This window comes from Coniophora puteana, assembly GCF_000271625.1.
Source record: "Coniophora puteana RWD-64-598 SS2 unplaced genomic scaffold CONPUscaffold_19, whole genome shotgun sequence".
NCBI lineage: Eukaryota > Fungi > Basidiomycota > Agaricomycetes > Boletales > Coniophoraceae > Coniophora > Coniophora puteana.
The window spans coordinates 661,460-686,021 of NW_006913071.1; the positions used below are offsets into that span (position 1 = coordinate 661,460).

Genomic DNA, 24,562 nt, shown 5'->3' on the forward strand with positions numbered 1-24,562 from the left:
CTGGAGCGACCTCCTCAATTAGTACCTGGTATCGCCCGCCTGACCAACTAGAACCATGGAAGGAGTTTGCCTCGTGCCGCGTACCGGATGGGTCTTGTTGTACCTCTGTCTCAATCGCTCCGTGCGGGGAGTGGATTTTATCCTCTGCTTGCGGCGACATCGCCGTATGTCTCAGAGACGCAAAAACCTTGGCCGCTGTCAGAGAACTTTCCCTTGGTCACTCTGCACCTCCTCCCTCCCTCCTTGTCTGTCATTTCTTCCGTGATGACGACCATGTCATTGTTCTCTGGTCCGCTCAGCCCAACATTTGGCTCTTAACGGCGTCAAAGATGTCGTCTTCCCAAACGTTCTCAGGAAAACTGGTCGAATCTTCTCGGTTAGAGCCATTACCTTCAGCATGGAATATATTCAAGTCCAAGCCCAAACCGATGCAACTTCCTTTTGGTCTTAAGTCCGCAACGTTGCTCTCGTTCGGTGGTCGAATCACCTCTGTCCAGATTATGGACCAGCTGTTCACTCTCAATGGGTTGCGTTTCACCGCGTTCTCGCCTCGCAAACCGCTAGCTAGAGGCTCCTATGGCCGCATCGGGACCATATCCGATGACAAACGTAGCATCAATCTCTGGGATCCTTCAATCCCTCCCAGCAGAGGTTCAGTTTCAACCCACGAAGTGGATGTGGCGCATCACCTCGATGTTCTTGGAGTCCATGGCGATCGCTTCGTTACCGCTATGATCTCTGCCGGTGGCGAGCGCGTCGCTGATGTTACAATATTCAATGCAAGCTATGCCAGCTCCGACGGAGAGCGGCCTTTCTCAACAGAGGTGTTTACGAGTGTCGCTGCTTCCTATGGTTTCCAATCCTTCTTCTGTTTATCCCTTTCACAGTCGATCACGCTGCGATCTCAGAGACACAAGTTCCACCATGCCCTTGAACCCCCCCGTATGCTCACCTCTAGCGAGGCGGGCTGTACACGTTCGTTTTCTTTCTCTCCAAGTGGCGACACTATAGTAGGGCTATATTCAAGATGCGTTGTGGTGTGGTGTCTGAGGGGGAGTAAGTTTGAACAATTCGGAGTGGTGCGAGGTTGCTTCAACGCAGTCGTGTTTTCGCATGACAGTACGGGAATTTGTTGCCTTCGGGATCGTAAAGTCCTTGTCCACCGGATTCATCCCAGCAATCATCCAGCACGCACAGGGTCTCTTAGCCCTGCAATCGAAGGGAGCAATTTCGTCTGTGCTACTTTCTCCAGCAACGATGCGAACATCGTGTACACGGTCGAAGCCGTGTACCATGGGTCGACATTATCCAACAAATTTACTCTCTTGGCTTACAGACACTACGCCGACAGCTCGCGTCCTAGCGCTGAACTCAAATCGAAAGAGGTGTATTGCTTGTCCGTGACTGAAGCACCCAATTACTTTATTCCTACTGGAAATGTCGGCACCTCCATTGCTGCAAATGAGCCACCATCTCAGGTTTATCCAAGAATTCGGGCCAAAGGCGATTTCACCTTCTCCCCCGGCCGCTCTTTGCTTGCGTTACATTCGAGCGATCACTACTATGAAACCATTCGCCTGTTCGACTCGAACGAAGTAGACCCATTTGGGGAGATCCCAAGTGGATCAACCGTTGACGTCCAGTCTTGGTCGGACTTTAGCCTTCGCAACAGCGGATGGATTTACAAAGGTACCCAGACGCTCTGCTGGGTGCCGCCTGCATATAGACCGTATTCACTCGACGCGAGAAACATGGGGCTGGGGAAATGTAGCGGCTTCAAGGTGCTAGGAGGGAACAAGGTGCTCCTAGTTCAGCAGCATGACTTTGTTGTGCTTCATTTCCCTCGCGTGGTGTAGTAGGGGTATGGTGGGAATCAGTTCCCGGGTAAGTCATCGCTTAGCAGTTGGCTCGTTCACATACTCATGTCCACGACGCAGATTTCGTATTTACAAGGCCGAGTAGAGTAAGATTTTGTGCTAAGCTGAGGGGCGAGATCCCACTTTCTTGGGATTAGCGTCCCTGAGGGGTGCACAAAACAGTATGGGCCAAGTAACAGTACGTTTTTGTGGTGACATGCTACCTGCTGTGCACAATACATGATTGGATCAATTACTACTAGGTTGCTAGCAATCTGACCTTGTCCATCGACTTAGTAGCTACGTTAGTTAATGGGTTGCTGTCGGGAATATCCGAGTTTCGGACCAAAAATTCCTTTTGCGACCATTCCACATTTCTCTTCCACCATTGAGCCTGCCTTCTTCATGCTTCGTAAATGAAGTGCATGCGTGTTATTTTTAGGTCTTCGTGCGCTCCAGGTAATCGCTTCCCATGCATAGGGAAAAGGCTACGCTCGATTTCACCCGCCTTTAACGATCCACGCCAGTGCCTTCCGTAAAGCGATGATGTCCGGCTGATGTTATCACCTTCAAAGCACCATTATCTGTAGCACGCGATATTCAACCTTCGTGCTCTGAGCTGTTACGATGGATAGATGTAGGTGATGACGGTGATTAATTCATGCGGCTGCAAGCTGACAGACGTTCTCCAGCAGATCCTGATGCCATTTGGGTAGCGCTGTCCGAGCACATTCCTCTGAGTGCTCTCGATGATCCATCCCCTCACGCACGATGCCTCAATGGTACGCGCAATCGGCTTATCTCTGACATAATGGGACACCTTGATGGGAAACTTGGACATATCATCTGGCTCTACGGGCCCACGGGGACCGGGAAAACGGCCGTTGCTCTTTCCATTGCAGAAAGACTCAGGACGGCAGATCGGCTAGCTGGATGCTACTTCTTCCCTCGCACGGATCCTAAGCGCCAATCCCTTCTCTATATCTTGCCCACCATCGCGTATCAGCTGGGCATCTTGTACTACGCTCCGCGAGGTGTAATCGCGAAAGCTCTTGTACAGGATCCTGGCCTACTCGGCAAGGACCGATTCTATTCCCACCAAGTCAATCCTCTTTTCGTCAACCCGCTTGATGGTTTGGCATACCTCTTAGATAACAAGGGGAACAAGCCAGTCATAATTCTAGACGGGGTCGAGAAGTGCTGCTCCCCAAAGGAGTATAGCACAGTCATACACTTCTTCAAACTCTTGGTTGACGGCCTTGGACGGGGTCCCGGGCGCAACTTCCACCTTATCCTCACGAGCAGTACTAATGCCTCATGTGAGGAGGTGCTGGGATCACTTGAAAAGACACCACGGGTTGTTAATATCCAGAGCTACGATGCGGGCCCGGATATCACGCGTCTTCTAAGGGTGCGTCTAACAGAAATAGCGCTGCGACGTTCAGTCCAGTCTTCTATCCCTTGGCCATCTGAGGGGGACATCAAAGCGGTTAGGGACAGAGCGTCAGGGAATTTTGGGTATATTAGTAAAATGACTCGCTTCGTCGATGATCTCAGTCCTATCCAACAGCTTGCTTCCGTGCTGAAGCAGATTGCCCTCGACTCGGAGTCCAGTGAAAGTCGCAACGAGAAATAGCCTAGGAACACTGACTACATGTAAAGTATACTTTACGCAAGATATTTTAGGAACCCCTGAGTATCTCTTTCACAAACTCCCGTGCCCAATAAAGCCGCTATGCATTCAACGGAAGTTGGTGTTGGTTGCTGACTAGGCGCGGAGAGGTCCGAGCCACTCGGAGCCAGAATCCGCTGATTGCGGCAGACGTCTATTAGGGTTAGGGTCGGAGACACTTTGCCTTCCCCCGTTATGACCACTGCCGCCATCGACGTTCAGGCTTATAATGAAAAGCGTTCCAGCCTAATTTCTCAGGACAGAGCACTTCGCGTCGATCATGTGCGAGCCGCGAACCATACAGCTCTCGAAAAGAAAGCGGACGAGGTCATTCGGCGCATACGCGATGTAGAGGCGAAGACCGTCTGGGGAGTCAAGCATGACGGTGTTCCCAATGCGTTTCCAGGGATGGAGTTCTTAACGGGTAAAGCTGACTATCTTCGTCTCTTATTAACTTTACCATTAAACTTGGGCAGGCAAACAAATCGTCCTCAAGACCAAGCTCTTTCAACTTCTGAGTAAAGTGGGTCCCCGCCCTCGTTGTGGTTCGAATCGCCTTTGCATATTCAGTATCACGGCCGTAGATGCCCAAGGGCGCAGTGCTGCATGCCCATTTTGACTTGGCGACCAACTGCAGGATCATCCTCGACAATGCTCTGAAGCATAGTCTTATCCACGTCCGCGTTCCCCGAGCACTTGATGTCATCACGATTGAATACACCGTCCCGCAAGTCCAGCCGATGCACAGGGACTACGTATCGAGTGCTTCATCCATCAATGAAACGGTACCCGACGGCTCGTGGATCTCTTTGACAAAAGCGCGGGAGACGTTTCCCTCTGAGCTCGGAGGAAAGGATGGCTTCGATAAGTGGATGATACGATGCATGTCCATCAATCCCAGTGAAGCGTATGGGACACATAACAACAATATAAAGGTTCGATTCGCTTGAATTCACACGAAGAACTCTGCCGCTCCTTCTCGAGAACTCACGATTTCTAGATTTGGGTCAAATTTAGAGAAGCAGCGCGGGTCATTCAGAGCATGGTGCATTACGTTCCAATCTGGCGAGCAACCGTCCAACAGTTTCTGCTTGAATTAGTGGCGGATGGGATTTCCTACGTCGAGGTTCGAATCAACTTTCATCGCCGGTTAGTTACCGTCCGACTCTTTGTAGACATGGAACCGAATTCACAACCCTGTTTCAGATTCATGTATAGCATTGACGGAGAGGAGAATGTGCCTCACCGCGAATGGTTAAAAATGTTTGACGAGGAGCTCTCTGCCTTCAAGCGCAATCAGGCGGAACACGGTCGCTCGCATGACTTCTTCGGGGTTAAGGTAAAGAAGTTGCTTAAATGACGAGAGAAGGTCGATTCTTACACGCCATCATAGATCATATACACAATGATTCGGAATATCTCGCCTGAGGAGATGAAGTGGTATATGGACGACTGCATCACGCTCAAGCAAGAGTTTCCTCACTTGATCACAGGTTCGTTCATGCCTTCGACTGATCCGAGGTTATAAACTAAAGTGACGACGCGAGCCAGGATTTGATCTGGTTGGAGACGAGAACATCTTTAACCCTCTCATTTACTACATTGAACCACTGCTTGGGTTCAAGAAACGGTTAGAAGAGCTCAAGCTCGATATACCCTTTCTCTTCCACGCAGGGGAAACCTGTGGGGATGGGTCACACGCGGATGTTAACCTCTATGATGCCATCCTACTTGGAACGAAGCGTATTGGACATGGGTAAGCTCGTCTCCCGTAACAGTAGATATCTCTCAAGAACGCCCTGTTCCAGCTTCTCACTTGTCAAGCACCCAAAGCTCATGGAAATCTGTCGAGAAAGGGGAATAGCTCTTGAAGTTTGTCCTATCTCGTGAGTGGTTGCGTCCAGCATCTAACGTGGAGGTAAGCTTACTCTGCCATAGAAACGAGATTCTGGTATGCTTGACATCTATCCTGTTCCGAGGTCTTTTTTGTGCTAATGCATTATCCAGCGGCTGACTGCGTCAATGCCTATGCACCCATTACCTATCCTTTTGAACAACGGTGTGCCCGTTGCTCTGAGTTCAGATGATCCTGCCCTTTTCGGAAACATGGGTCTTACGTTCGACTTCTTCCAAGTAAGTCGTTTTCGCCGCGCTGCGGCGATCATTGCCTCACCGGTATGGCAGGTAGTGGCTGCGAGTGAAATCACTGGCTTGATCACTCTAGGCGAGCTTGCTCGCGATAGTATCACTGTATGTCACATGCATTCTACATCTTGCTTTTTCTTGACTGACCTCTTCAGTACTCGATGTTGAACGAGTCGGACAAGAAAACCGTCACGGAGAACTGGGAGAAACGATGGAAAGCTTATCTGGAAGAGCTAATCAGCCTTCCCATTTGAAGTACGGTTACTATGATGAACCCGTCTCGGATACCTACGGGTTGGGATGGGTAGCCTCGTGCGTGCTCAACCACGTAACAGGCAAGTCGGCGTCATAAGATTACAATGTGTTTGCTTGTGTTGTGTGTATACTAATGGTCTGATCTGTAGCAGCTCGGAATGATCCCTTGCCTGTTCTATATTGAGTGAGTCACTGCGTAGCTTCCATCCTTCCTCAAATACAGCAATGTCTTCAACGTGATCGGTCGTACCTACATTGGATCTATCACTCCCTCCCATCCGTATATCCATCATGCCAGGTGAGATAGCAGTCTAGCGAACCGAGTTGATGTACTTGATATGCTAAAAACGTTGAATAGCTGGTAAGCGTTGCATTGCCGAAGCAGACGACGTCTGGGTATCTCTCTCCGAGCAAATCCCTCTGAGCGCTCTCGACGACTCCTCCCCGCAAGCCAGATGCCTGCAAGGAACCCGCACACAGCTGCTGACAGACATCATGAGGCATTTGGAAAAGAAGGGTCGGAGCGTGGTGTGGTTCCATGGAGCGGGCGGCAGCGGGAAAACAGCGGTAGCTCTTTCCATCGCTGACCAGCTTCGGGCCTCTTCGCGGCTTGGGGGATGCTTCTTCTTTCCCCACGAAGAGCCCGAGCGGCAATCTCTAAACTGCATCCTTCCGACCATCGCGTATCAACTCGGGATTAAATACAACGCCGCACGCGATGCCGCGCGCGATGCCGTGACCCAAGCTCTTCTCAGGGATCCGGGTCTCCTCGGGAAACACAGATTCTACGCCCACCAGATCAACCCGCTCTTTATCGAGCCGCTCAGGCGTCTCAGAGACGCGTGGTCGATGGGGCGACCACAGGTCTTCGTCTTCGATGGTGTCGACAAATGTTTACCTCCAAGCGAATACGCCAGAATTGCCCACTTCTTCAGCCTCCTGGCGGACAGGTTACGCGCCGCTGGCTTGCCCGACTTTCACATCCTCCTCACCAGCCACCCTGATGTTCCGCTGCAACATTGGCGGACCATGCGAGTCGTCGACAACTTCCAAGTATTCAATATGCAGGACTACGATTACGAGGTGCATGCGGACATTGCTCACTTCTTGAGAGCGTGCTTCGCAGAGATATGGTTGCGACGAACTATGCAGCAACCTGTTCCGTCGCCGTCCGAGGACGCCATCCAGATAATCGCGGCGAGGGCGGCTGGCTCATTCAGCTTTGCAGATAGCATCGTTCGACTCGTGGATGATACTAACCCTGCTGAACAGCTCGCTTCCATCCTCGAGCAATGCACCAGCGATGATCGGACTCGGTACAACCTGGACAACGCACTCGGAACTCATGTAGACGCCCTGGACAACCATACAGATGTCCTGGACAGTCAAGCTGAAACAGCCACGTTACCTCCAGCGTATGACGACTAGTTAGGTCTTTGGCTGAAATTAGGGCGGGGATGGCCATAAAACCTCCTGATACGCGATACCTGAATGTTAAATCCCAACTAATGCAATCAGCGTGCAGTATCATCAAGGGATCATACCGATGCGTCAGGGAATGATGCTCATCGTTGGCTGTATTTCGTGGAAAAGTCTTGAATACAAGGTCCAGATGCTAACATTGTCAGAGTGTGGATGTAACAGAGTGCGGTCTTCTATTTCCAAATGTTCCACAATCAAGTCTATCTAGATCAGTGCGAATCAAAACCAAGGAACACCGTTCCTCCCAAAGAGCCGTTTGCGAATCTCCGCGCCAGCGCGTTTGCGCTCGAGAGACGCCGCGCCATCACCGAGGATGGACTTGTTCTCGATGGCGCGGCGGCTGAGGTAGGGCATCACGTCCGCGAGGGCGCCGTATGGAACATATTTGAGCACGAAGGGTGTCTCGGTGTTCGTCGAGTGAACGATATGCTCCGTCAGCGCATCGCTCATTCCTGGGTAACGAACAGTTGGTCATCTTTCGTCACATATAGGTTCCGTAGACGTACCAAGAAGCTGCCCAAACGCCACCCTCTCCGTGACCTCCTTCCCAACCACGATCACATCCTTCCCGTCCTTTTCGTTCACCTCCCGCTTCGCAGCACCCTGCGTAACAAGCGCATCCAGTATCCGGTCCACGCTCGTCCAGTTATGCGTCCCGAACAACACCCCTATGCGCGGTTGCGCTCCACCGCTAGAACCAGAACCAGAACCCGCTCTCAGAACATCCTGCGCGACCTGCCCAGCTAAGAGCGCCGCACACGCGTCGTAGCACACGTCCGTCTCAGCTTTGCTCGTCCATACAGGCGGTTCAGTTTCCGGCGATATCGAGATTGAGGGCGAAGACGAGGAGCCACCCTCAGCCTTGGCAGAGGCGAAAGCGTCGATTTCGTGTGGGTGGTATGCGCCACGGACGAGCTTTACGCCAAGGGCGTAGCCTCCGGCTTTGGCGCGGGCGAGGGATGCTTGCAGGTGTGCGGGCGTGCTGTGGTGTCAACCATCGCGAGTTGATGAGCAGGGTGAACATGAGGAAGATAGAAGGGATACGGGATAAGACGAACCGGCGAAGGTAAGCCTGGAAGGTGTTGTACACCAGCGGCTGTACGCTGCCGCTGCCGCCTAGTGTCTGGGCCCATGAGAGCCAGCTGGTCTTGTTGAAACGCTCCATGAGTGCATGTGTGTATGCGTCCACCGCGGGCTAAGATGTTGTTTAGTTTCAATGGAACTTTCAAGACATCAAGTAAAGCGGACGGACGGACCTGATACCAACTGTACTCCGCATCCACAATGATCCTCACGTTCCTCTCTTGCGCACGTTTACAAACCCTCACAAGATCATCATGAAGCTCCTTCAGCGCTGCGACGTCCTCTGCAGTCAGCGGCGAATCGACCGGTGTCTTCTTCAACACATCTAAATCTGAGGAAGTAGGCGTTCCGGGAAAAACGACTGAGGTCCCCTCCGAAGCCCTGCGCGCCATCAAGAGGTGGAGCGATAGTCTCGTCAAGGTGCTCGCGTCAGGCAGCAGAGCAGTCTACCGATAATCAACCACACCATCTCAGCATCAATCGAGTGGACACCGATGACATCACTCACGAGCTTGACAGCGACCCACGTCCTCCTCCCCGCCTTCCCTCCCTGCGCGTACTTGTCCTCAAAGTCCGCCGCGATATCAATAGAGTAGATCATCTCTTCGATCGCCTGCTTGTGCGGCGCGCTGCGCTGTGCAGCCGCGTTACCGGTCGCCTGATCGGCGTCGACCTCGACCGAATACGCGAAAAGCGCGCCCTTGTTCTCGCGCCGCAGCTGCTCGAGCAGAGGCATGGCTTCGAGCGCCGTCTCAGCGCCGACGAACTACAATGATGAACATGTAGCGTCAGGGGCTTTACTCACGATAACCAGATGATCAGGAACCAAGAGGGGGACGTACGTGCGCGAAGAACGTGGACCTTACGAACGCCCTCGTGATCACATTGACCCCCGGAACAGAGAGGAGCGCAGTGAGCATCGCCGGAGACCAGTCGACGAGCTTTGGGATGGAGAGCATCGCGTACACAGTGTACGCGCGGAAGAGCGACGATAAGGACGCGGGGCGGTGTCCTCCCGGCTTGCTGTTATCAGGCTCTGCGTCCGCGTCCACATCCGCATCCCCGTGTATCGTCGCCCCGCCCAGCAGAATGGTCCCTGCAAACACTGCGCTGGTCACGGCCAGAGCGCGGAGGGGGCGAGCGCGAGCTGAGGATGTGTATGGAGGTGGGGACGGGTACCACGAGGCGTCGGCCCGGTTTGCGGCGTATCGCCGGGCACTATAGATAGGGGTTCGATAGCTTAGTCGACCGCCAGCGACATGAGCTTCTGTGGTGAGGAGACGCCTGAGTCCAGCGACGGGCATGGAACAGGCCTACTAGGGTATGGGAGTGGAGTCGTGGAGGTCGCGGTGATAATGGCGATGGAAGGCGTTCGAGGGAATGTCCCAGGAGGAGCACCGAGGGGGAGAGATACGCGGAGTATTGTTGGATGGGTCATGGGGTCATGGGGAACGTGCAGGTCACGGGCCTATCGGTGGGCTTTAATAACGGTGTTCGAGACTATTGGGACTTCGAATGAATGGGCGCCCGACGGAGGGGTGATGACAAGTGCCAGCGCCCGCTGGACGGGGTCGACCCTTCCGAGGTGCGAGAGTGGGTTGGGCCTTTTGCACTTGCGCATTTCGATTGTGGATGATGTGTCCAATATCTACTACGACCGTAGCTGAAGAAGGCAAGGACTCGTCGTGAGACCTGAGAATGTTCACAGCAGATATCAAGATAGAAGACGTACGAAATTGCGCCAATAGATAAAAGGTTTTGCCCAGGAACATGAGGCCTCCCTTTCTTCATCCAATTGACACGGCATAAGAACATGCACTCAAACCACTGGAACAATATTATTTCGTTGAGGCTAAAATTTTGTGACTAGGACAGTAAGGTGCTCGTGCTATACAAGCAGCAAAAAGCTGAGGTCGGCCGCCAACACCTCTGCTTGACATGGGCAACCACATGCATACGAGTCGGTGAGTGATGTCTGGAAGAACGATGGTCATCGTGAGTTGAAAACCGCTCAAAAATCATTCTCGGAAGATGACGTACGGTGACTTGCCATCTCCAATCGCGATTACGATGAATCATTCGCTTCAAGAATGCAGAACTTGGTCGTACAACGCTGGTGCGATGTAGCATGCATCTATCTCGCCTCCTGCGGTATTTCCTGCCTAGCGCCCGTGTATCAGATCTCTTCAAGTCTGTTCATCTTGAGGCGCATATATTGAAGTGAGGAGCTCGCGCTAGGCGCTGAGGACTCCTGGCGGCGTTGATCGACATGATTGCAACAAGGCAAGATCGGCAACCCAGGAATCAGCTCCTGTGGATCCATGAGTAGCCGCCAGCGGTGCAAATCCTGTGCTGGTGCGCACTCTCACCTGTTCAACGAAGTCCCGCCTTGCGTCTCTACTCCGCGGATAGTCCCAGATCGGATGGTGCATATTCTAGGACAGCGCCGAGATCAGGTCGGACAGTACATGTCAGGATTGTGAGGAGGTATGAATAGACCTGCATGGACGCATCGGGACGCAGAAGGACTCGATAGGTTCGGAATATGATCATGGTGTCAATGAGCGAAGAGTGTTCAACGACAACGTTCACTCCTGGATAATCTTCATTTGCTTGACAAACAAATGAAAATCATCCAGGAGCGAACTTGGTCCAAGCAATGCTCATTTTCATCTTCCTCGTCTGTCGAACGATCAAAATTGAGACAGAGAGAAGGATTGTTATCGTTGTGTCGAGTTGCTAGGCGCTGTGTTGGCAGCAGTGGTGGAAGTGCAGAAAAGCCGCGATGAGTCGGACGCAGCTTCGCACCTCTTTCGCACCCATTCAAATGTTCAACTGTTCGGTACCATCGGTGTACCATAGCGGGGAGACGAAAATAAGTGCCAGGATGACAGAAGTTGCTCACCACGTCCACGAGGTTTTCAGGCTTCATGGTTCGGTACAAACAACAATCCGGTGTTCGCTTCCATGTGATATTGCGATATTCGTCCAACCCGCTCAAGACTGGTCCTCGCCTGAGTCTTTTTGGATCCACGGAACATGTATTCCCCTTGTCGACTCTTTGTGCCGCTCTTCCGAACCACAAAACTCGGGATTGTCTGCAGTGATTGGTCCAGCGTTATGACCAGCGGCCACAGGGCGATCAAGTGAACCTGCTATTTTCTGCAGATCGGCCCTGAGCGCTGCGGGGTGTGGGGCGTTTCGCGTGAAAGCGCGCATGGAACATTGTGTCAGGCGGCCACAACCCGCGTGGTCTAAATCGCCCTTCCCTCCTCTTCCTCGGCAAACGCAGCACGCAACAGCGGCCAGCGATGAAAAATGGACTCATTACGCTCGCTTTGGCTTTCCCAAGCGACGGCCTATAAAATCCATGTTGTCGCGACGGCGAGCTGGTATTGGCACGCCCTCCTCGTCCACGTCGGTGCTCTGCCTCTGAATCGCGTCACGGTCTACATCACGATGCTCCTCCAAGGTGCGCTTGCCACGCTCGGCCTCTGCACGTCTGTCTTCGCGCAGGACGTGTCCTCCTACATCTCCTCCGAGGGACCCATCGCCTTGACCGGCGTTCTCAACAACATCGGTCCTAATGGCTCGAAGGCGCCTGGTGCTGATGTGTGTAATGCCTCACTATCCTCGAGTAGACTCCCTGACATCCTCCTCTCTATCTCCGTAGGCCGGTGTCGTCGTTGCCAGTCCTAGCACCTCAGTGAGCTCTTCACCCTCATGACCACCTCTAAATACATACTGAGTGCAATGTTCCCTGCAGAACCCGAATTACTTCTACACTTGGATCCGTGACTCGTCCCTCACGTTCCAGGTCCTGATCGACCGCCTCGTGAGCGGGCAGGACACCTCGAACCAGGGTCTCATCGACGACTTTACCGTTGCATACGCCAACATTCAGCAGGTCACCAACCCGAGCGGGAGCGTCAGCTCCGGTGGTCTTGGCGAGCCAAAGTTCTACGTCAACGAGACAGCTTTTGATGGAAGCTGGGGTCGCCCGCAGCGCGGTAAGCTCCCTTTAAAATGGACGCATATATAAGGGACTCACGCAGTATTACATCGAAAGACGGCCCGGCGCTGCGCTCGACCGCGTTCATTACCTATGCCAACTACCTCATCTCGAAGAACAACCAGACGTATGTCCAGAACACGCTCTGGCCCGCGATCAAGCTCGACCTCGATTACGTCGCCGCGAACTGGAACCAAACCACGTTCGACCTTTGGGAAGAGATTCAATCATCCTCGTTCTTCACCACCGCTGTGCAGCACAAGGCGCTCCGCCTCGGCTCCGCACTCGCGAGCACGCTCGGGGAGGACCACAGCACCTACGACACGCAGGCTGGCGACGTCCTGTGCTTCCTGCAGTCCTACTGGAACCCCTCGCCCGGGTACATGACCGCAAACACGGGCGGCGGGCGCTCGGGCAAGGACGCGAACACCGTCCTCGCGTCGATCCACACGTTCGACCCCGCCGCGGCCTGCGACTCCGTGACGTTCCAGCCGTGCTCGGACCTGGCGCTGAGCAACCTCAAGACGTACGTCGACTCCTTCCGCGAGATCTACACCGTCAACAGCGGCATCTCCGCGAGCGCCGCGGCCGCCGTCGGCCGGTACCCGGAGGACGTGTACCAGGGCGGAAACCCGTGGTACCTCGCGCTGTTCGCCGTCGCGGAACAGCTGTACGACGCGCTGTACGTGTGGGACCAGCAGGGCTCGCTGAGCATCTCCGACATCTCGCTCGGCTTCTTCAAGCAGTTCGACAGCGGCGCGGCGTCGGGGAGCTACGCGAGCTCGAGCGCGGAGTACACGAACCTCACGGGCGCGATCAAGAGCTTCGCGGACGGGTTCATCGCGCTCAACGCGAAGTACACGCCCAGCGGCGGCGGGCTCGCGGAGCAGTTCAGCAGGGACGACGGCACGCCGACGAGCGCGGTCGATCTGACGTGGAGCTATGCGTCTGCGCTCACGGCGTTCGATAGGCGCGCGGGCAGCGTGCCGGGTTCGTGGGGCGCCAAGGGGCTCACGACGAGCTGCGGCCAGAGCAAAATCGGAGAAAGCACGACGACGTCGGTCACGTTTAGCGTCAACAAGACGACCTCGCTCGGACGTGCGTAGAATCACACTAGTACTGCTCTCGACGTTTAGAAATAACATGCGATTCGTCTTCCTTCTTACCATAGAGGCCATCTACCTGACCGGCAGCGTCGCCGCGCTGAGCTCGTGGTCGACCTCGAACGCCGTCCTCCTCTCGACGCTCGACTACCCCGTCTGGAGCAGTACGTGTCTTTCTGTCCCTTCCTCTTTGTTGTCCCTATGACGCAATCAACTAACTCACGCTCTTCCTCGTCCGTCTCTGCAGCGACGCTCAACCTACCCTCGAGCACTGCAATCACCTACAAGTACTTCGTCCTCGAGAACGGCCAGGTCACCTGGGAGTCCGACCCGAACAACAGCATCACGACTGCCGCGAGCGGCTCGCAGACGCTCAATGATACATGGCATTGAGAAATTGAGCGCTGAGGCAGACAGTTAATGCTATGACGGCTGTGGCGATGTATCCTGGTATATTTGGGCTGTTAGTTAGTTTATTACTTGGAGTTACTCTATCATTGCATACATCTTGGGTTTCAACCTATGCCTGTTGACATTGTCCGAGATTGGAAATGCAAGAGTCAGTGCTGTTCATCTGGACTGCGATAACAAAAAAGCATTGTGAGTAGATCTCAGTGGAGCACCTCGACTCGCTCAGCGCACAAGAGAGCGAGAGGAGAACAAGAGAGAAATTCTGATGCGGCAGGGTCGGAGCAGGCGTAGATAATCGGTAGATTTACAAGCGAGCAGATGTTGAGATGATCAAATTTGCGAGTCCGACAATGAGACCGGCCTTTGCCGAAGTAGCCACTTCTGTACCGAGCCCCTGTCATGTAGCAACGGGTCCTCTCTCCAGAACCGCCAAGGTCAAGCCCAGTCTTTTTGCAGCCGTTCCACACGTGCTGCTGGGATCTTTTGACGATGTGTACAATGGCCCAGACAAGGGCTCACATCCAGCGCACCATCTTCCTACAGTATCTTGTTTCAAAACTTTGACTCTAGGGAGTCGCAGCCATGGCGACCCTGCAGTTTCCTCTAGATCTGTCGAAGCTAGGTGAAGACGATGAGTTCGCTAGTCTCGACGCGGACTCCAGCGTCGCGCCGCCTCTCGACAGCATATCTCGCCGTATCGCACATATCACACAGTTCATTTCACCTCGCGGAGCCTCTTCCAATGGTCCTCCCGAGAACATACACGCGCCTTTCGTCTTCCGGGCAAAGCCAGACAGCCAGTGGGATGGCAAGGACTCGGTCATCTGCAAGGCTGGCTATGGAAGGAAATGCGCCGAGAAGCTCAAGAAGGAGGCGCGGATCTATAGCGGGAAGCTCTCTAGCCTGCAAGGTATATGCGTTCCGCGGCTCTATGGCTCCTACTCTGGCCTCACTGAAGACGGTCGGCTCGCTGTGCTTGTTATGGAGGACTGCGGTGAGCCGCTGACGAGACCGTTGGAGAGGCTTCCGCGCCGCGCGAAGTATGCATCCCGTGTTGACGGTGACCTCGTAATAGTGGTTTATGATTGATCTCTGACCACCGTGCGGGCCTTGCTTTATAGAAAACTGATGCTCGAGTGCCTTGTCGAGCTCCATAAAGCTGGTATAGAGCATGGCGGCACCAGGGATCGAAGGAACATCGTCATACGTCCCTCAAAGACCGACGTTTGCGAGCTCAGATTCGTCGGATTTGGCGGTGCAAACCATAGCCACGCGTGCGACGCGAGCTCCGAGTTCCTCAATGATGTTACTAGGCCTGGGCTCGATCGCGTTGACTGTAAGGAGATTTACCAGGCATACAACGAGTCTGAGCTGTGGGATAAGGGTGCGTGCCTTTTATCTTGCCACTATGTTCACCGTGTAGCAGGTGGCTGATGCAGTGCCTTCTTGGAGCAGATCACATCGTTTTCTATAACAAGGAGGTACCGACTGACCAAGTTACGAAAGCGGAGGATCTCTGGGAAGTCACCGGAGTGCTCGACGAGCTCAAAGAGCACGGAGGTCTTCGAGACTGGGAAGTGAGGAACGCGGCTCGGGAAGCGTTTAACAATTATTGCGATTGGCGTCGGGTTCGCGAGCATTGGGAATCGGTGCCCCTTTTTCTTTGAACCATGTCACTATGTATGGCGATCTAGGATGTTGAGGCCAGCGTTTATGCGCTGTTTCTAGTTAGCCATTGTGGGATTCTCCTTCCTGGCTACAAATAAGACTTCTCAAGCATACAACTGACTGATGTCAATAACAGAAGAATAAAATCACATGGGTGTAACGACTAGCCCCTATTGCGGATACTCACCGCATCAAAATTATCAGAAAGAGGTGCGTATGTGACATTTTTTTCAGGAGGCCATCAAGTCAGCCAGCGCCGTGAAATATAAGACGCTATTGGATGTCCCTAGTCGCATGTCATTCAGTATGCGATTCTACAGAAAGTCGTCGTGCGCGGCAGCGCTATTGGTTAGCAAAGAACATGCAATCCAATCCAATGCTTTTAGTACCGCAATACCCCAAACCCTCTTCTTCTACAACTGCCATCATCTGAACCTTGAAATTTCAACCACTCTCGCGCATTCTTTCTCCACCCGAAGTCATTGACTTTCACAGACATGTCTACCTTACAGTTTCCTGTGGATCTCTTGCAATTAGGTGACGACGACGAATTTGTTACTCTCGACTCCAACGCCAGTGTCATGCCCCCCTTTGACAGTACCCCTCGCCGTATTGCAGAGATCATAGGGTTCATTTCGAGTGGCGGAAACTCTTATAAGATATCGCCCGAAAACTTACACAAACCCTTTGTTCTCCGAGCAAGACTGGACAACCAACGGGACGGCGAGGATTCGGTAATCTGTAAGGCTGGGTACGGCAAGAGTTGCTCTGAGAAGCTCAAGAAAGAGGCGCAGATATATAGTGGCAAGCTCTCAAGTCTCCAAGGTATATGCGTTCCACGCATCTATGGCTACTACACTGGCTGGACTATCGACGAAGGCCGGCTTTCAGTTCTTGTCATGGAGGACTGCGGCCAGCCCTTGCCTCGGCTACTCGACGAGCTTCCCCGCCGCGTGAAGTACGACATCCCCTGTAATATCACCCCTTATTAATTGCTGGCACTTTCTCGCCTCATAGAGAGAGTATCGTTGAGTGTCTCATGAAACTACACCAAGCCGGTATAGAACACGGGGATATTGATGACGGAAGGAACGTCGTCATATGTCCCTCGCAGACCGATGGATACGAGGTCAGGATCGTCGGCTTTGGCGAGGCGGACGACAACCACTCCTGTGAAGTCAATCCCGAGTTCCTCGAGAATAGTACCAATCCTGGCTTCGAGCGCGTCGGCTGTTACGAAATATTCGCCGCATGCGTAGAGTCACAGTTGTGGGATAAGGGTGCGAGTATTTCATTCGTTGACATTACGTCGCAAACGGCTTCTGACTCGTATTTATGTGTTTTAACTAGACCATATCAGTTTTTACGACATCAAGGTGCCGGTCGACCAGTTGACGAGTGTGGAGAATCTCTTGGCGGTCACAAACATCCTCAACGAGCTCGAGGAACACGAGGATCTGCGTGAATGGGAAGCGAGGGGTGCAGCTGAGGCCAAGATTGATAGCTACCGCCGATGGTGTGAAGCCCGCGAATATTGGGAATCACTGCCCCTTTTTACTTGACCTGTATCATTTATGCATCAATGAAGACAGGATCCATGCTATTTCTTGTGAACTTCTGCATGTACTTGTAATCTCGAGGAAGAGTCACCTCGAGCATCATCCACCCGACGATGACGTCAGGGACAGGAAAAGACAATCTTATCCAGAACGGTTACTAGCCCCTATTGCAGGTACTTCGCCACGCAGACACTACGTTCTATCTCTCTAGTCGCAACTCGCGACTAGTCGGACCAGATCGAGGGCGGCGAAACGCGTTGTTTCTTCCTCGTTGAACTATTCCACCACCTATGTTCATCAATCAAATGTTTAATTACCCTCGACTAGGCCGAGTTGTACACAAGTAGCCAAACACATCTGTTATCCGTTAATATACACCGCTTTCACCCCCAGCTAGTCCGTTTAATTTAATCGAGCACCTTGGTTAAGGTCAAGTAACCCAGATGATTTGTAACTACATCAATTCGCGTAAAGGGGCGTCGACTCCCAGTGCTTGCGGGCTTCACACCGTTCGCGGTAGTAATCAATCTCTGCCTCAGCTGCATCCCTCGCTTCCCAGTCGCGGATATCTTCGTGTTCCTCGAGCTCGTTGAGGATGTTTGTGACAGCTAAGAGGTTCTCTGGAGTCGTCATTTGTTCAACTGGCACCACCTTGTCATAGAAAAGGATGTAACCTGGTTTATGTATGTGCCGTCAAGGGGTCCGTTTGCTGCACGTCTCTGACAAGATGAAATGCACGCACTGTCAACCCATAACTCTGATTCTAGCCACACCTGGTAAATCTCCTTACACCGGATTCGATCGAAGGTAGGCTCGGTAGTATCCTCGAGGAACTCGGGGTTGACTCCGCAGGTGTGATTGTCTTGTGCGTTACTAAAGTCGACGAACCTGATCTCGCACGTGTCGTTCTTCGAGGGACGTACGACAATGTTCATTTCGTCGTCGACGTCCCCATGCCATACACCAGCTTTATGGAGCTTGATAAGACACTCCAGTATACTCTTTCTATGGGCGAAAAAGGATCATTAAAAGGCCGTACCAGCAACGGGATGGGGTACGTACTTCACACTTCGTGGGAGCGTGTTAAGTGACCGAGGCAAAGGCTGGCCACAGTCCTCCATGACAAGAACCGAGAGCCGACCGTCCTCGGCAGTATAGCCAGTGTAGTAGCCGTAGATCTGCGGGACGCATGTACCTTGAAGACCAGAAAGCTTCCTGCCATAAATTAGGGCCTCTTTCCTAAGCTTGTCAGTGCATTTCTTGCCGTACCCAGCCTTACAGACCACCGACTCCGTGTCGTCCCACTGGATGTCCAGTCTTGCTCGAAAAACAAAAGGTTCGTGCAGATTTTCAGGAGGGATCATGGAAGTCTCCCCTCGAGAAATGAACCCCGTGATATCTGTGATACGGCGAGGGGTACTGTCAAAAGGGGGAGCGACGCTAGGGTCGGATTCGAGGGTCACAAATTCATCGCGTTCATCCAGCTCCATGAGATCCACAGGAAACTGAATAGTAGCCATGACCGTCAAAGCTGATGCCTTCAGGTAGGGCAAGAAGCGACAAAATGTTTTGAATCTTGAAACGTTTTAGTAGTGGTGGTCATAAAACGAGAGTCCTGCGTTATCTCTTGTTTGTTTGCCAGTGGGCAATGCAGCGCCACAACCAAAGCAATCAACCCCTATTCGTCCGCCACCACTCTCGCCCCTTCTCTCTTTACGTGCAGGTCTGCTTTCACGGTCATGGCTATCCTACAGTTCCCTGTAGATCCCTCGAGATTAGGTGACAATGATGAATTCATTGCTCTCAACTCCGACTACAGCGTCGCCCACCCCTCTGATGATACGTCTCGCCGTATTGTGGAGATCATAGAGTTCATTTCTCGAGGGGACTCTTCCACAATTCCGCCTGAAAATCTCCACGAACCTTTTGTTCTCCGGGCAAGATTGGATACCCCATGGGACGGCAAGGACACGGTGATTTGTAAGGCTGGGTACGGGAAGAAAGCGACTGAGAAGCTTAGGAAGGAAGCGCAAATCTACAACGGAAAGCTTTCTGGTCTCCAGGGAATATGTGTGCCGTGGATATATGGCTACTACACTGGGTGCACTGCTGAGGATGGTCGGCTGTCGGTCCTTGTTATGGAGGACTGTGGGCAACCTTTGCCTCGGTCATTCAACAAGCTCCCCCAACGCGCGAAGTACGTACATCATGTCCTCGTTAATATGGTCTCTCGATTGCTTCCTGACACACTCGTCTCATAGAAAGCTTATGTTGCAGTGTCTTATCAACCTCCACAAAGCTGGTGTAGAGCACTGCGGCATCGACGACAGGAGGAACATTGCCATACGTCCCTCGGAGACCAACATGTGCGAGATCAGGCTCGTCGACTTTGGCGATGCGGACGACGACCACATCTGCGAAGTCAATCGTGAGTTCCTCGAGGATAGCACCGAGCCTAATTTCGACCGCGTTGGCTGCGAGGAGATTTACCAGGTATGCATGGAGTCAGAAATATGGGATATGGGTGCGTGTATCTTATCTTAAGTTGACGATTGACGGCGTGCAGTGAACGGCTTCTGACTTTGCTTTATGCGTGTATTTTGAACCAGATCACGTCACCTTTTATGATAAAGCGGTGCCAGTTGATCAGTTGACGAGTGCAGAGAACCTCTTGGAAGTCACAAACATTCTCAACGAACTCAAGGAACACGAAGATCTACGTGACTGGGAAGCAAGAGGTGCTGCTCAAGCACGGATCGATGACTACCGCGACTGGTGTCAAGACCGCAAGTGTTGGGAATCAACGCCTCTTTTTTCTTGAACCGAGATTGGGGTGACTCGGGTTGGACTTGGGGTGATGAAGACAGGGTTCCTCGAGCAGCCCACATGCTGATTGTCTGTGTCGCCATTGAGTGACTTGTGTGATTTTCTTCGTCTCTGCAGCGACACTCAGCCCATCCTCGAGATAACTGTCTTCCAGAACCAGCAGGTCATCAGTCTTGTATCCTAGGTTGCAGCTTGGACACTCATTGTTATTACCATTATACATTTGCTATCGTCATGAGTTCAAAATATGAGCGAACTGCAGAATTTGTGATGATGCACATGCCTGTGAACACGCGAACGTTGACTCAAACTGCCAGAAGATGGCACGGCAGCTATAGGCGTAACCGATCGCTATAGCGGTGCAATTGCGCTTTGTATAGACGGCTGCTGAGCCAAGACACTCACCTCCGCCTCCACAGCAAGTTCTTTCACGACCAACTACCCTCACGCAGTCAAATACTACCACTTGACTTATCCTCTCGATACGACCCCATCACGATGTCCATGCTCGACAAGTTCCGGAGGGGCGCGCAGAAGGCGGGCGTGCAGGCGACGGCCTTCGTGAAGGAGGGCTCCAGTAAGGTCGCCAGCGGGTCCAGGGACTTTGTTCAGACGTTCACGCTCCCTGGCGAGGCAGAGAAGGCAGCCAAGATTCTGAACAGTTTTGTGGGTGCGTCTAACTCAATCTTTAGAAGATTTTCAGAAGGAAGAACTCGTGTAGCTCATACGACTATAGCGGACCCAGATCGTCCAGAATCTGCGCTCAACTCGATACCAAAGGCAGTTTTGCTGAATGCACGAGGTGCGCACCAACTTCCCCTCCCCGCCAACCTCGTCTGACCCACCCTCGCACGGCACATCCAGGCTTGGCCGTCTTCCAAGTGATCAAAGCCGGCTTCATGTTCTCCGGCAAGGCCGGCTCGGGCCTCGTCATCGCGCGCCTGCCCGACGGCTCGTGGTCCGCCCCCTCGTGCATCGCGACCGGCGGCCTCGGCTGGGGCCTCCAGATCGGCGCGGACATCACCGACTTTGTGATCGTGCTCAATAGCGAAGACGCCGTCCGCGCGTTCTCGATGGGCGGCAACGTCACCATCGGCGGCAACGTGAGCGCCGCGGCGGGCCCCATCGGGACTGGCGGAGCCGTACAGGCTTCGCTCGCGCATCCGGCGCCGATGTTCTCGTATTCGAAGAGCAAGGGTGCGTAGTCCTCTTCCAAGTTGTACACTACCACCCCCCACCTCCCGCCTCCTATCTCTTGTTGAAAGTCCCAAGCTAATCTCGTGTAACGTATGTAGGCCTCTTCGCCGGCCTCTCCCTCGAAGGCACCGTCCTCATCGAGCGCAAAGACGCCAACCGGGACTTCTACGGCTCCCCCGTCCCCGCGCGCGACATCCTTTCGGGCCGCGTGCCCCCGCCCGAGGTCGCCTCGCGCATGTACGAGATCATCGAAGCTGCCGAGGGCCTCGACGAGACCGGCGTTCCGCAGGAGGCGTACGTGCCCACCGCCACCGGCGAGCACATGGACGTCGCCGAGGCGCACCACACCGTGTTCGACGCCGAGGGTTGAGGGGAGAGAAAAGGGGGGATTTTAGACAGACAGAGGCGGGATATGGTACTTGACGAAATCATAATGATCTATTTCTTTCTCCTCCGCCCTTCCATCTATTGGTTTGCAGTTTTTGCCTCCGCCTCGATCAAGGTTGTGTCCGATTAATGGAGTGAAGCTTCTGCATCATGTAATTGTATTATACTGAGCTTGGTTCTGGACGTCTTTATGAAACATTGTAAGCCTCACTATACGTACTGGCAGCGCCTGCAAGTCATTGATTCATCTATGTCAGACCCGCACTCTGAATTGGTATGGCGAATGCAATCTCCAATAAATAATGTCATGCAAATGATGAGATGGGATATCACGGAAACAATTACAATCACACAATCCTCTCTAAACTAAACGTACGCATCCCAAAATCCCACCGTCCCATTATTACTCGCGGCGCGGTCCTGAATGCCCAGCATATGCATCGCCAAATTATATATCTCAATATTGTTGAAGTTTGTCATCACGTAGCCGTCCGAGCCAGAGCCTTTTGTTGACTGCCAGAGGTCCGAATCACTCCGAGGTGATCCGGAGGCATAGGCTGCAGCTTTGGTTTTCATTCTCTCCGCGAACGGGCCCTGCGTGAGGAAGACCGCACGCAGGTCGGGGTATATATTGTCCCAGCCATGGTTCTATCCACGAGCGCCATCAGATATGTCGGCACAAGGAGAAGGTTCGAGGGAGGCACTCACCCCTACCGATATCTCCGTTCCGTTCAACACCGTCGTCGTGAGTGCATACCCGAGGTGGGGCGTAATAAATATAGGCGCGATGCGCGGGTTGTTGGCGTAGTGCCGCCGTGCGGGCATCGTCTCGCGCGTGAAGACCTCAAACTTTGTGGGGTCCTCTGCTGCGTAGAGTTTCTCCAGTATGCGGGACGCGTTGGCTTCCGGGAAGAGATGCAAGCCCATGGACGGCCAGCCTGTGGCAGACAAGAGGTTATTCAAGAGAATGAAAAAAGAACAGAAAGCAATTACCATCGATGTATTCAATCGTGACGAAGTCCTCTCCAAGGATCTCGTCCATGTATATCAACTCGGGTGCGCTCGTATCAGCCATTCCATGGTCGCTCAATATTACCACGTTGACGATGTCGCTGAGATTGCGCGCTTGGAGGGATGCTGTGAGGTTTCCTGCCCAGCTGTCGATTTTGGCCAGCGTTTGCTGATTGATAATACGTTAGCCGTCTTCAAAAATCAGGTAAAAGTGTATTTACATACATTGGTTCGTAATGAATGTGGTCCTGTCTCATGCCCCGAATTATCGAGCGATGGTTCATACACTGTCTAATCATTAGTGATAATTTTGAAGTTTAGGAAGAGTCACGCACTCGTTATAAGCTGCGGCCTTTCCTCGATCGGCATGTCCATCCACTCAAGTATTCGATCCAACTTTGCATCTATTGGATACGAGAACTATAACGATAACACAATTTAGCGGAAAAATTCTGCCATGCCAGACCATGATGCGCACATTGAACGGCACGGAATATGTCGGCGTGGCGCCACTTTGCGAGGTGCGAGGTCCTGGCCTGTTGATAAACTTAGTTTTTGGATCAAATTTTGGATAACACGAGGACTCCGTACCACATGATGTCAGCGGTCTTCAAGCCAGCTTTTTGAGCTGTCTCCCACATCTGGTATGTCGATGAGCCAAAAGAAGAGAAAAATATAGCGCGTTTTGCTGCTATCAGGAAGACATACTGGTTCGCCAAACCACCATTCGGGCTCGAACGATTCCTTCTTGGTGGGTAACCAGACTTTCTTTGTAGCAGGGTCGAATATTTTCTGTGATCACCATAGGCGCGCGTAAGGACAAGTGTAATTTATGAATAGAGGAAACATACGTTTGCAACGAGCCCATGGGACTCCGCCCACAGCCCTGTCCTAATTCCCGAATACATTTAAGATAAGCTCCGCATTAACATTGATTTCCCTTACATGAGCGTCCAGTGATTCCTGTCATGCATGTTAGCGAACACTGCGAAAGCTATGCTCATTATGACACTCACGGAAATGTTAATGTCTGATGAACGTTCACCAGTCAGTCAACACAACTCAAGCATTTCATAGAGAACGCTCTGACTGGAAATATGGGGTTCAGGTAGTCAGCTCGCAGACCCGTCTTGCTCATTTCGAGGAGATGCGGAGTGAGCCCTCGTTCCAGGTACTCCTGTCTACCATGCATACAACAGTCAGCATATATGCGCGTTAGCTGTGCCCAGGTATACAGCACACGCACCTTAGTCCGTCAACGGAAATGAGAATCATCGTCTCGCGGAACTCGTGCGTCCCATTAGACATCGTATTTGGGGCCGCGTGCCAACCGTTCAGGAGGGAGGATGGCACCGAGCAGAGTAGGTCGATATGCTGTCTTGAGAGCCAAGCAACGTCGGGACATAGTGCGCGTGCTGTCACGACGCCCCCGAGGGCGACGGCGATGCAGAGCACGAGAAGACGCGACCATTGTTGGCTCTGCGGCCGTCCTTGTTCATTGGCCCGGTTTCGGAGCCCGTCGGAGGAATTGGCTACCTTGGATGAGGAGGGATCGTTCTTGTTCGTGGGTGTGGTCATTCGAGGGCGGGGCGTGGGTATACGTGGTCAAGCTTGAGGGGAATAGTGGGGGAGGGGTTGAAGATATATGTGTATGCTGTTGCTACAGGTATGTGGGTCTTGATAAATATAAGAGCGAGGGCCCGGAGCCTGGGTGAGACAGCAACGCAGGAGGCTGGGTACGGATGTCGGGCACAACGGACGACGGTGTTTTGGCCTTTTATGAGGAACGGAGACGGGTAGAATGTACCCTTCAAGTATCATTGCCTCGATGCGTTTGCCCCGAGTCGTAACGTGCTGGACGTGGTGTTAGCAGAGTGCTGTATGAACCTGATGCA

At 52.9% G+C, this 24,562-nt stretch overlaps 11 protein-coding genes across 11 annotated transcripts; 7 read left to right on the forward strand and 4 right to left on the reverse strand.

Annotated features, from left to right (window-relative positions):
• Positions 1–2,406: 2,406 nt before the first annotated feature.
• Positions 2,407–3,572, forward strand: CONPUDRAFT_140452 (uncharacterized protein). Its single transcript, XM_007777107.1, has 2 exons — positions 2,407–2,493; positions 2,549–3,572. The coding sequence occupies exons 1-2, from the start codon at positions 2,484–2,486 to the stop codon at positions 3,490–3,492; spliced, it is 954 nt and encodes a 317-aa protein (XP_007775297.1). The 5' UTR covers positions 2,407–2,483; the 3' UTR covers positions 3,493–3,572.
• Positions 3,573–3,723: 151 nt separating this feature from the next.
• CONPUDRAFT_147682 (Metallo-dependent hydrolase) lies at positions 3,724–7,538 on the forward strand (the record flags this gene model as incomplete). The annotated part of the gene is made up of 13 exons (XM_007777108.1): positions 3,724–3,952; positions 4,005–4,051; positions 4,113–4,463; positions 4,529–4,677; positions 4,735–4,867; positions 4,922–5,021; positions 5,080–5,284; positions 5,337–5,414; positions 5,467–5,479; positions 5,536–5,661; positions 5,713–5,778; positions 5,829–6,226; positions 6,287–7,538. 12 exons carry the CDS (start codon positions 3,724–3,726, stop codon positions 5,925–5,927), a joined length of 1,596 nt encoding a protein of 531 aa, XP_007775298.1. The 3' UTR covers positions 5,928–6,226; positions 6,287–7,538.
• A 13-nt stretch (positions 7,539–7,551) lies between these two features.
• Positions 7,552–9,696, reverse strand: CONPUDRAFT_113284 (FAD-linked oxidoreductase). The gene is made up of 6 exons (XM_007777109.1): positions 9,336–9,696; positions 9,002–9,259; positions 8,667–8,939; positions 8,469–8,605; positions 7,917–8,392; positions 7,552–7,862 (listed from the first exon to the last, which is right to left on the reverse strand). Exons 1-6 carry the CDS (start codon positions 9,450–9,452, stop codon positions 7,630–7,632), a joined length of 1,494 nt encoding a protein of 497 aa, XP_007775299.1. The 5' UTR covers positions 9,453–9,696; the 3' UTR covers positions 7,552–7,629.
• A 653-nt stretch (positions 9,697–10,349) lies between these two features.
• Positions 10,350–11,034, reverse strand: CONPUDRAFT_140456 (uncharacterized protein). The gene is made up of 3 exons (XM_007777110.1): positions 10,863–11,034; positions 10,534–10,804; positions 10,350–10,468 (listed from the first exon to the last, which is right to left on the reverse strand). The coding sequence occupies exons 1-2, from the start codon at positions 10,923–10,925 to the stop codon at positions 10,670–10,672; spliced, it is 198 nt and encodes a 65-aa protein (XP_007775300.1). The 5' UTR covers positions 10,926–11,034; the 3' UTR covers positions 10,350–10,468; positions 10,534–10,669.
• A 918-nt stretch (positions 11,035–11,952) lies between these two features.
• Positions 11,953–14,001, forward strand: CONPUDRAFT_67119 (glycoside hydrolase family 15 protein; the record flags this gene model as incomplete). The annotated part of the gene is made up of 6 exons (XM_007776926.1): positions 11,953–12,105; positions 12,167–12,199; positions 12,260–12,503; positions 12,563–13,603; positions 13,677–13,772; positions 13,856–14,001. 6 exons carry the CDS (start codon positions 11,953–11,955, stop codon positions 13,999–14,001), a joined length of 1,713 nt encoding a protein of 570 aa, XP_007775116.1.
• A 600-nt stretch (positions 14,002–14,601) lies between these two features.
• Positions 14,602–15,785, forward strand: CONPUDRAFT_77975 (uncharacterized protein; the record flags this gene model as incomplete). Its single annotated transcript, XM_007777111.1, has 4 exons — positions 14,602–15,059; positions 15,141–15,403; positions 15,475–15,647; positions 15,714–15,785. The coding sequence occupies 4 exons, from the start codon at positions 14,602–14,604 to the stop codon at positions 15,783–15,785; spliced, it is 966 nt and encodes a 321-aa protein (XP_007775301.1).
• Positions 15,786–16,184: 399 nt separating this feature from the next.
• Positions 16,185–17,249, forward strand: CONPUDRAFT_77976 (uncharacterized protein; the record flags this gene model as incomplete). Its single annotated transcript, XM_007777112.1, has 3 exons — positions 16,185–16,645; positions 16,705–16,967; positions 17,038–17,249. 3 exons carry the CDS (start codon positions 16,185–16,187, stop codon positions 17,247–17,249), a joined length of 936 nt encoding a protein of 311 aa, XP_007775302.1.
• A 304-nt stretch (positions 17,250–17,553) lies between these two features.
• Positions 17,554–18,766, reverse strand: CONPUDRAFT_147686 (uncharacterized protein; the record flags this gene model as incomplete). Its single annotated transcript, XM_007777113.1, has 3 exons — positions 17,554–17,920; positions 17,989–18,251; positions 18,309–18,766. The coding sequence occupies 3 exons, from the start codon at positions 18,764–18,766 to the stop codon at positions 17,706–17,708; spliced, it is 936 nt and encodes a 311-aa protein (XP_007775303.1). The 3' UTR covers positions 17,554–17,705.
• A 219-nt stretch (positions 18,767–18,985) lies between these two features.
• Positions 18,986–20,263, forward strand: CONPUDRAFT_170048 (uncharacterized protein; the record flags this gene model as incomplete). Its single annotated transcript, XM_007777114.1, has 3 exons — positions 18,986–19,443; positions 19,508–19,770; positions 19,856–20,263. 3 exons carry the CDS (start codon positions 18,986–18,988, stop codon positions 20,065–20,067), a joined length of 933 nt encoding a protein of 310 aa, XP_007775304.1. The 3' UTR covers positions 20,068–20,263.
• Positions 20,264–20,473: 210 nt separating this feature from the next.
• Positions 20,474–21,900, forward strand: CONPUDRAFT_85823 (DUF500-domain-containing protein). Its single transcript, XM_007777115.1, has 4 exons — positions 20,474–20,742; positions 20,809–20,874; positions 20,937–21,269; positions 21,368–21,900. The coding sequence occupies exons 1-4, from the start codon at positions 20,571–20,573 to the stop codon at positions 21,637–21,639; spliced, it is 843 nt and encodes a 280-aa protein (XP_007775305.1). The 5' UTR covers positions 20,474–20,570; the 3' UTR covers positions 21,640–21,900.
• Positions 21,901–21,958: 58 nt separating this feature from the next.
• CONPUDRAFT_140460 (Phosphodiest-domain-containing protein) lies at positions 21,959–24,434 on the reverse strand. The gene is made up of 13 exons (XM_007777116.1): positions 23,914–24,434; positions 23,758–23,848; positions 23,684–23,697; positions 23,613–23,630; positions 23,519–23,558; positions 23,376–23,459; positions 23,259–23,308; positions 23,146–23,203; positions 23,003–23,087; positions 22,893–22,954; positions 22,650–22,836; positions 22,365–22,594; positions 21,959–22,304 (listed from the first exon to the last, which is right to left on the reverse strand). The coding sequence occupies exons 1-13, from the start codon at positions 24,243–24,245 to the stop codon at positions 22,023–22,025; spliced, it is 1,533 nt and encodes a 510-aa protein (XP_007775306.1). The 5' UTR covers positions 24,246–24,434; the 3' UTR covers positions 21,959–22,022.
• Between the last annotated feature and the right edge of the window lie 128 nt (positions 24,435–24,562).

Excerpts from the sequence above, each read along its gene's own strand:
- CONPUDRAFT_113284 (XM_007777109.1), bottom strand. The coding sequence starts at position 9,452 with ATGCTCTCCATCCCAAAGCTCGTCGACTGGTCTCCGGCGATGCTCACT. Across the intron at positions 9,260-9,335 it reads GGTCCACGTTCTTCGCGCAC|TTCGTCGGCGCTGAGACGGC; the intron begins GTACGTCCCCCT and ends TCATCATTGTAG. Across the intron at positions 8,393-8,468 it reads TTCCAGGCTTACCTTCGCCG|CACGCCCGCACACCTGCAAG; the intron begins GTTCGTCTTATC and ends TTGACACCACAG.
- CONPUDRAFT_140456 (XM_007777110.1), bottom strand. The coding sequence starts at position 10,925 with ATGCACCATCCGATCTGGGACTATCCGCGGAGTAGAGACGCAAGGCGG. Across the intron at positions 10,805-10,862 it reads GGCGGGACTTCGTTGAACAG|GAGCTGATTCCTGGGTTGCC; the intron begins GTGAGAGTGCGC and ends ATGGATCCACAG.
- CONPUDRAFT_85823 (XM_007777115.1), top strand. The coding sequence starts at position 20,571 with ATGTCCATGCTCGACAAGTTCCGGAGGGGCGCGCAGAAGGCGGGCGTG. Across the intron at positions 20,743-20,808 it reads GATTCTGAACAGTTTTGTGG|CGGACCCAGATCGTCCAGAA; the intron begins GTGCGTCTAACT and ends ATACGACTATAG. Across the intron at positions 20,875-20,936 it reads AGTTTTGCTGAATGCACGAG|GCTTGGCCGTCTTCCAAGTG; the intron begins GTGCGCACCAAC and ends CGGCACATCCAG.
- CONPUDRAFT_140460 (XM_007777116.1), bottom strand. The coding sequence starts at position 24,245 with ATGACCACACCCACGAACAAGAACGATCCCTCCTCATCCAAGGTAGCC. Across the intron at positions 23,460-23,518 it reads CCCATGGGCTCGTTGCAAAC|AAAATATTCGACCCTGCTAC; the intron begins GTATGTTTCCTC and ends TGGTGATCACAG. Across the intron at positions 23,309-23,375 it reads AATGGTGGTTTGGCGAACCA|ATGTGGGAGACAGCTCAAAA; the intron begins GTATGTCTTCCT and ends TCGACATACCAG.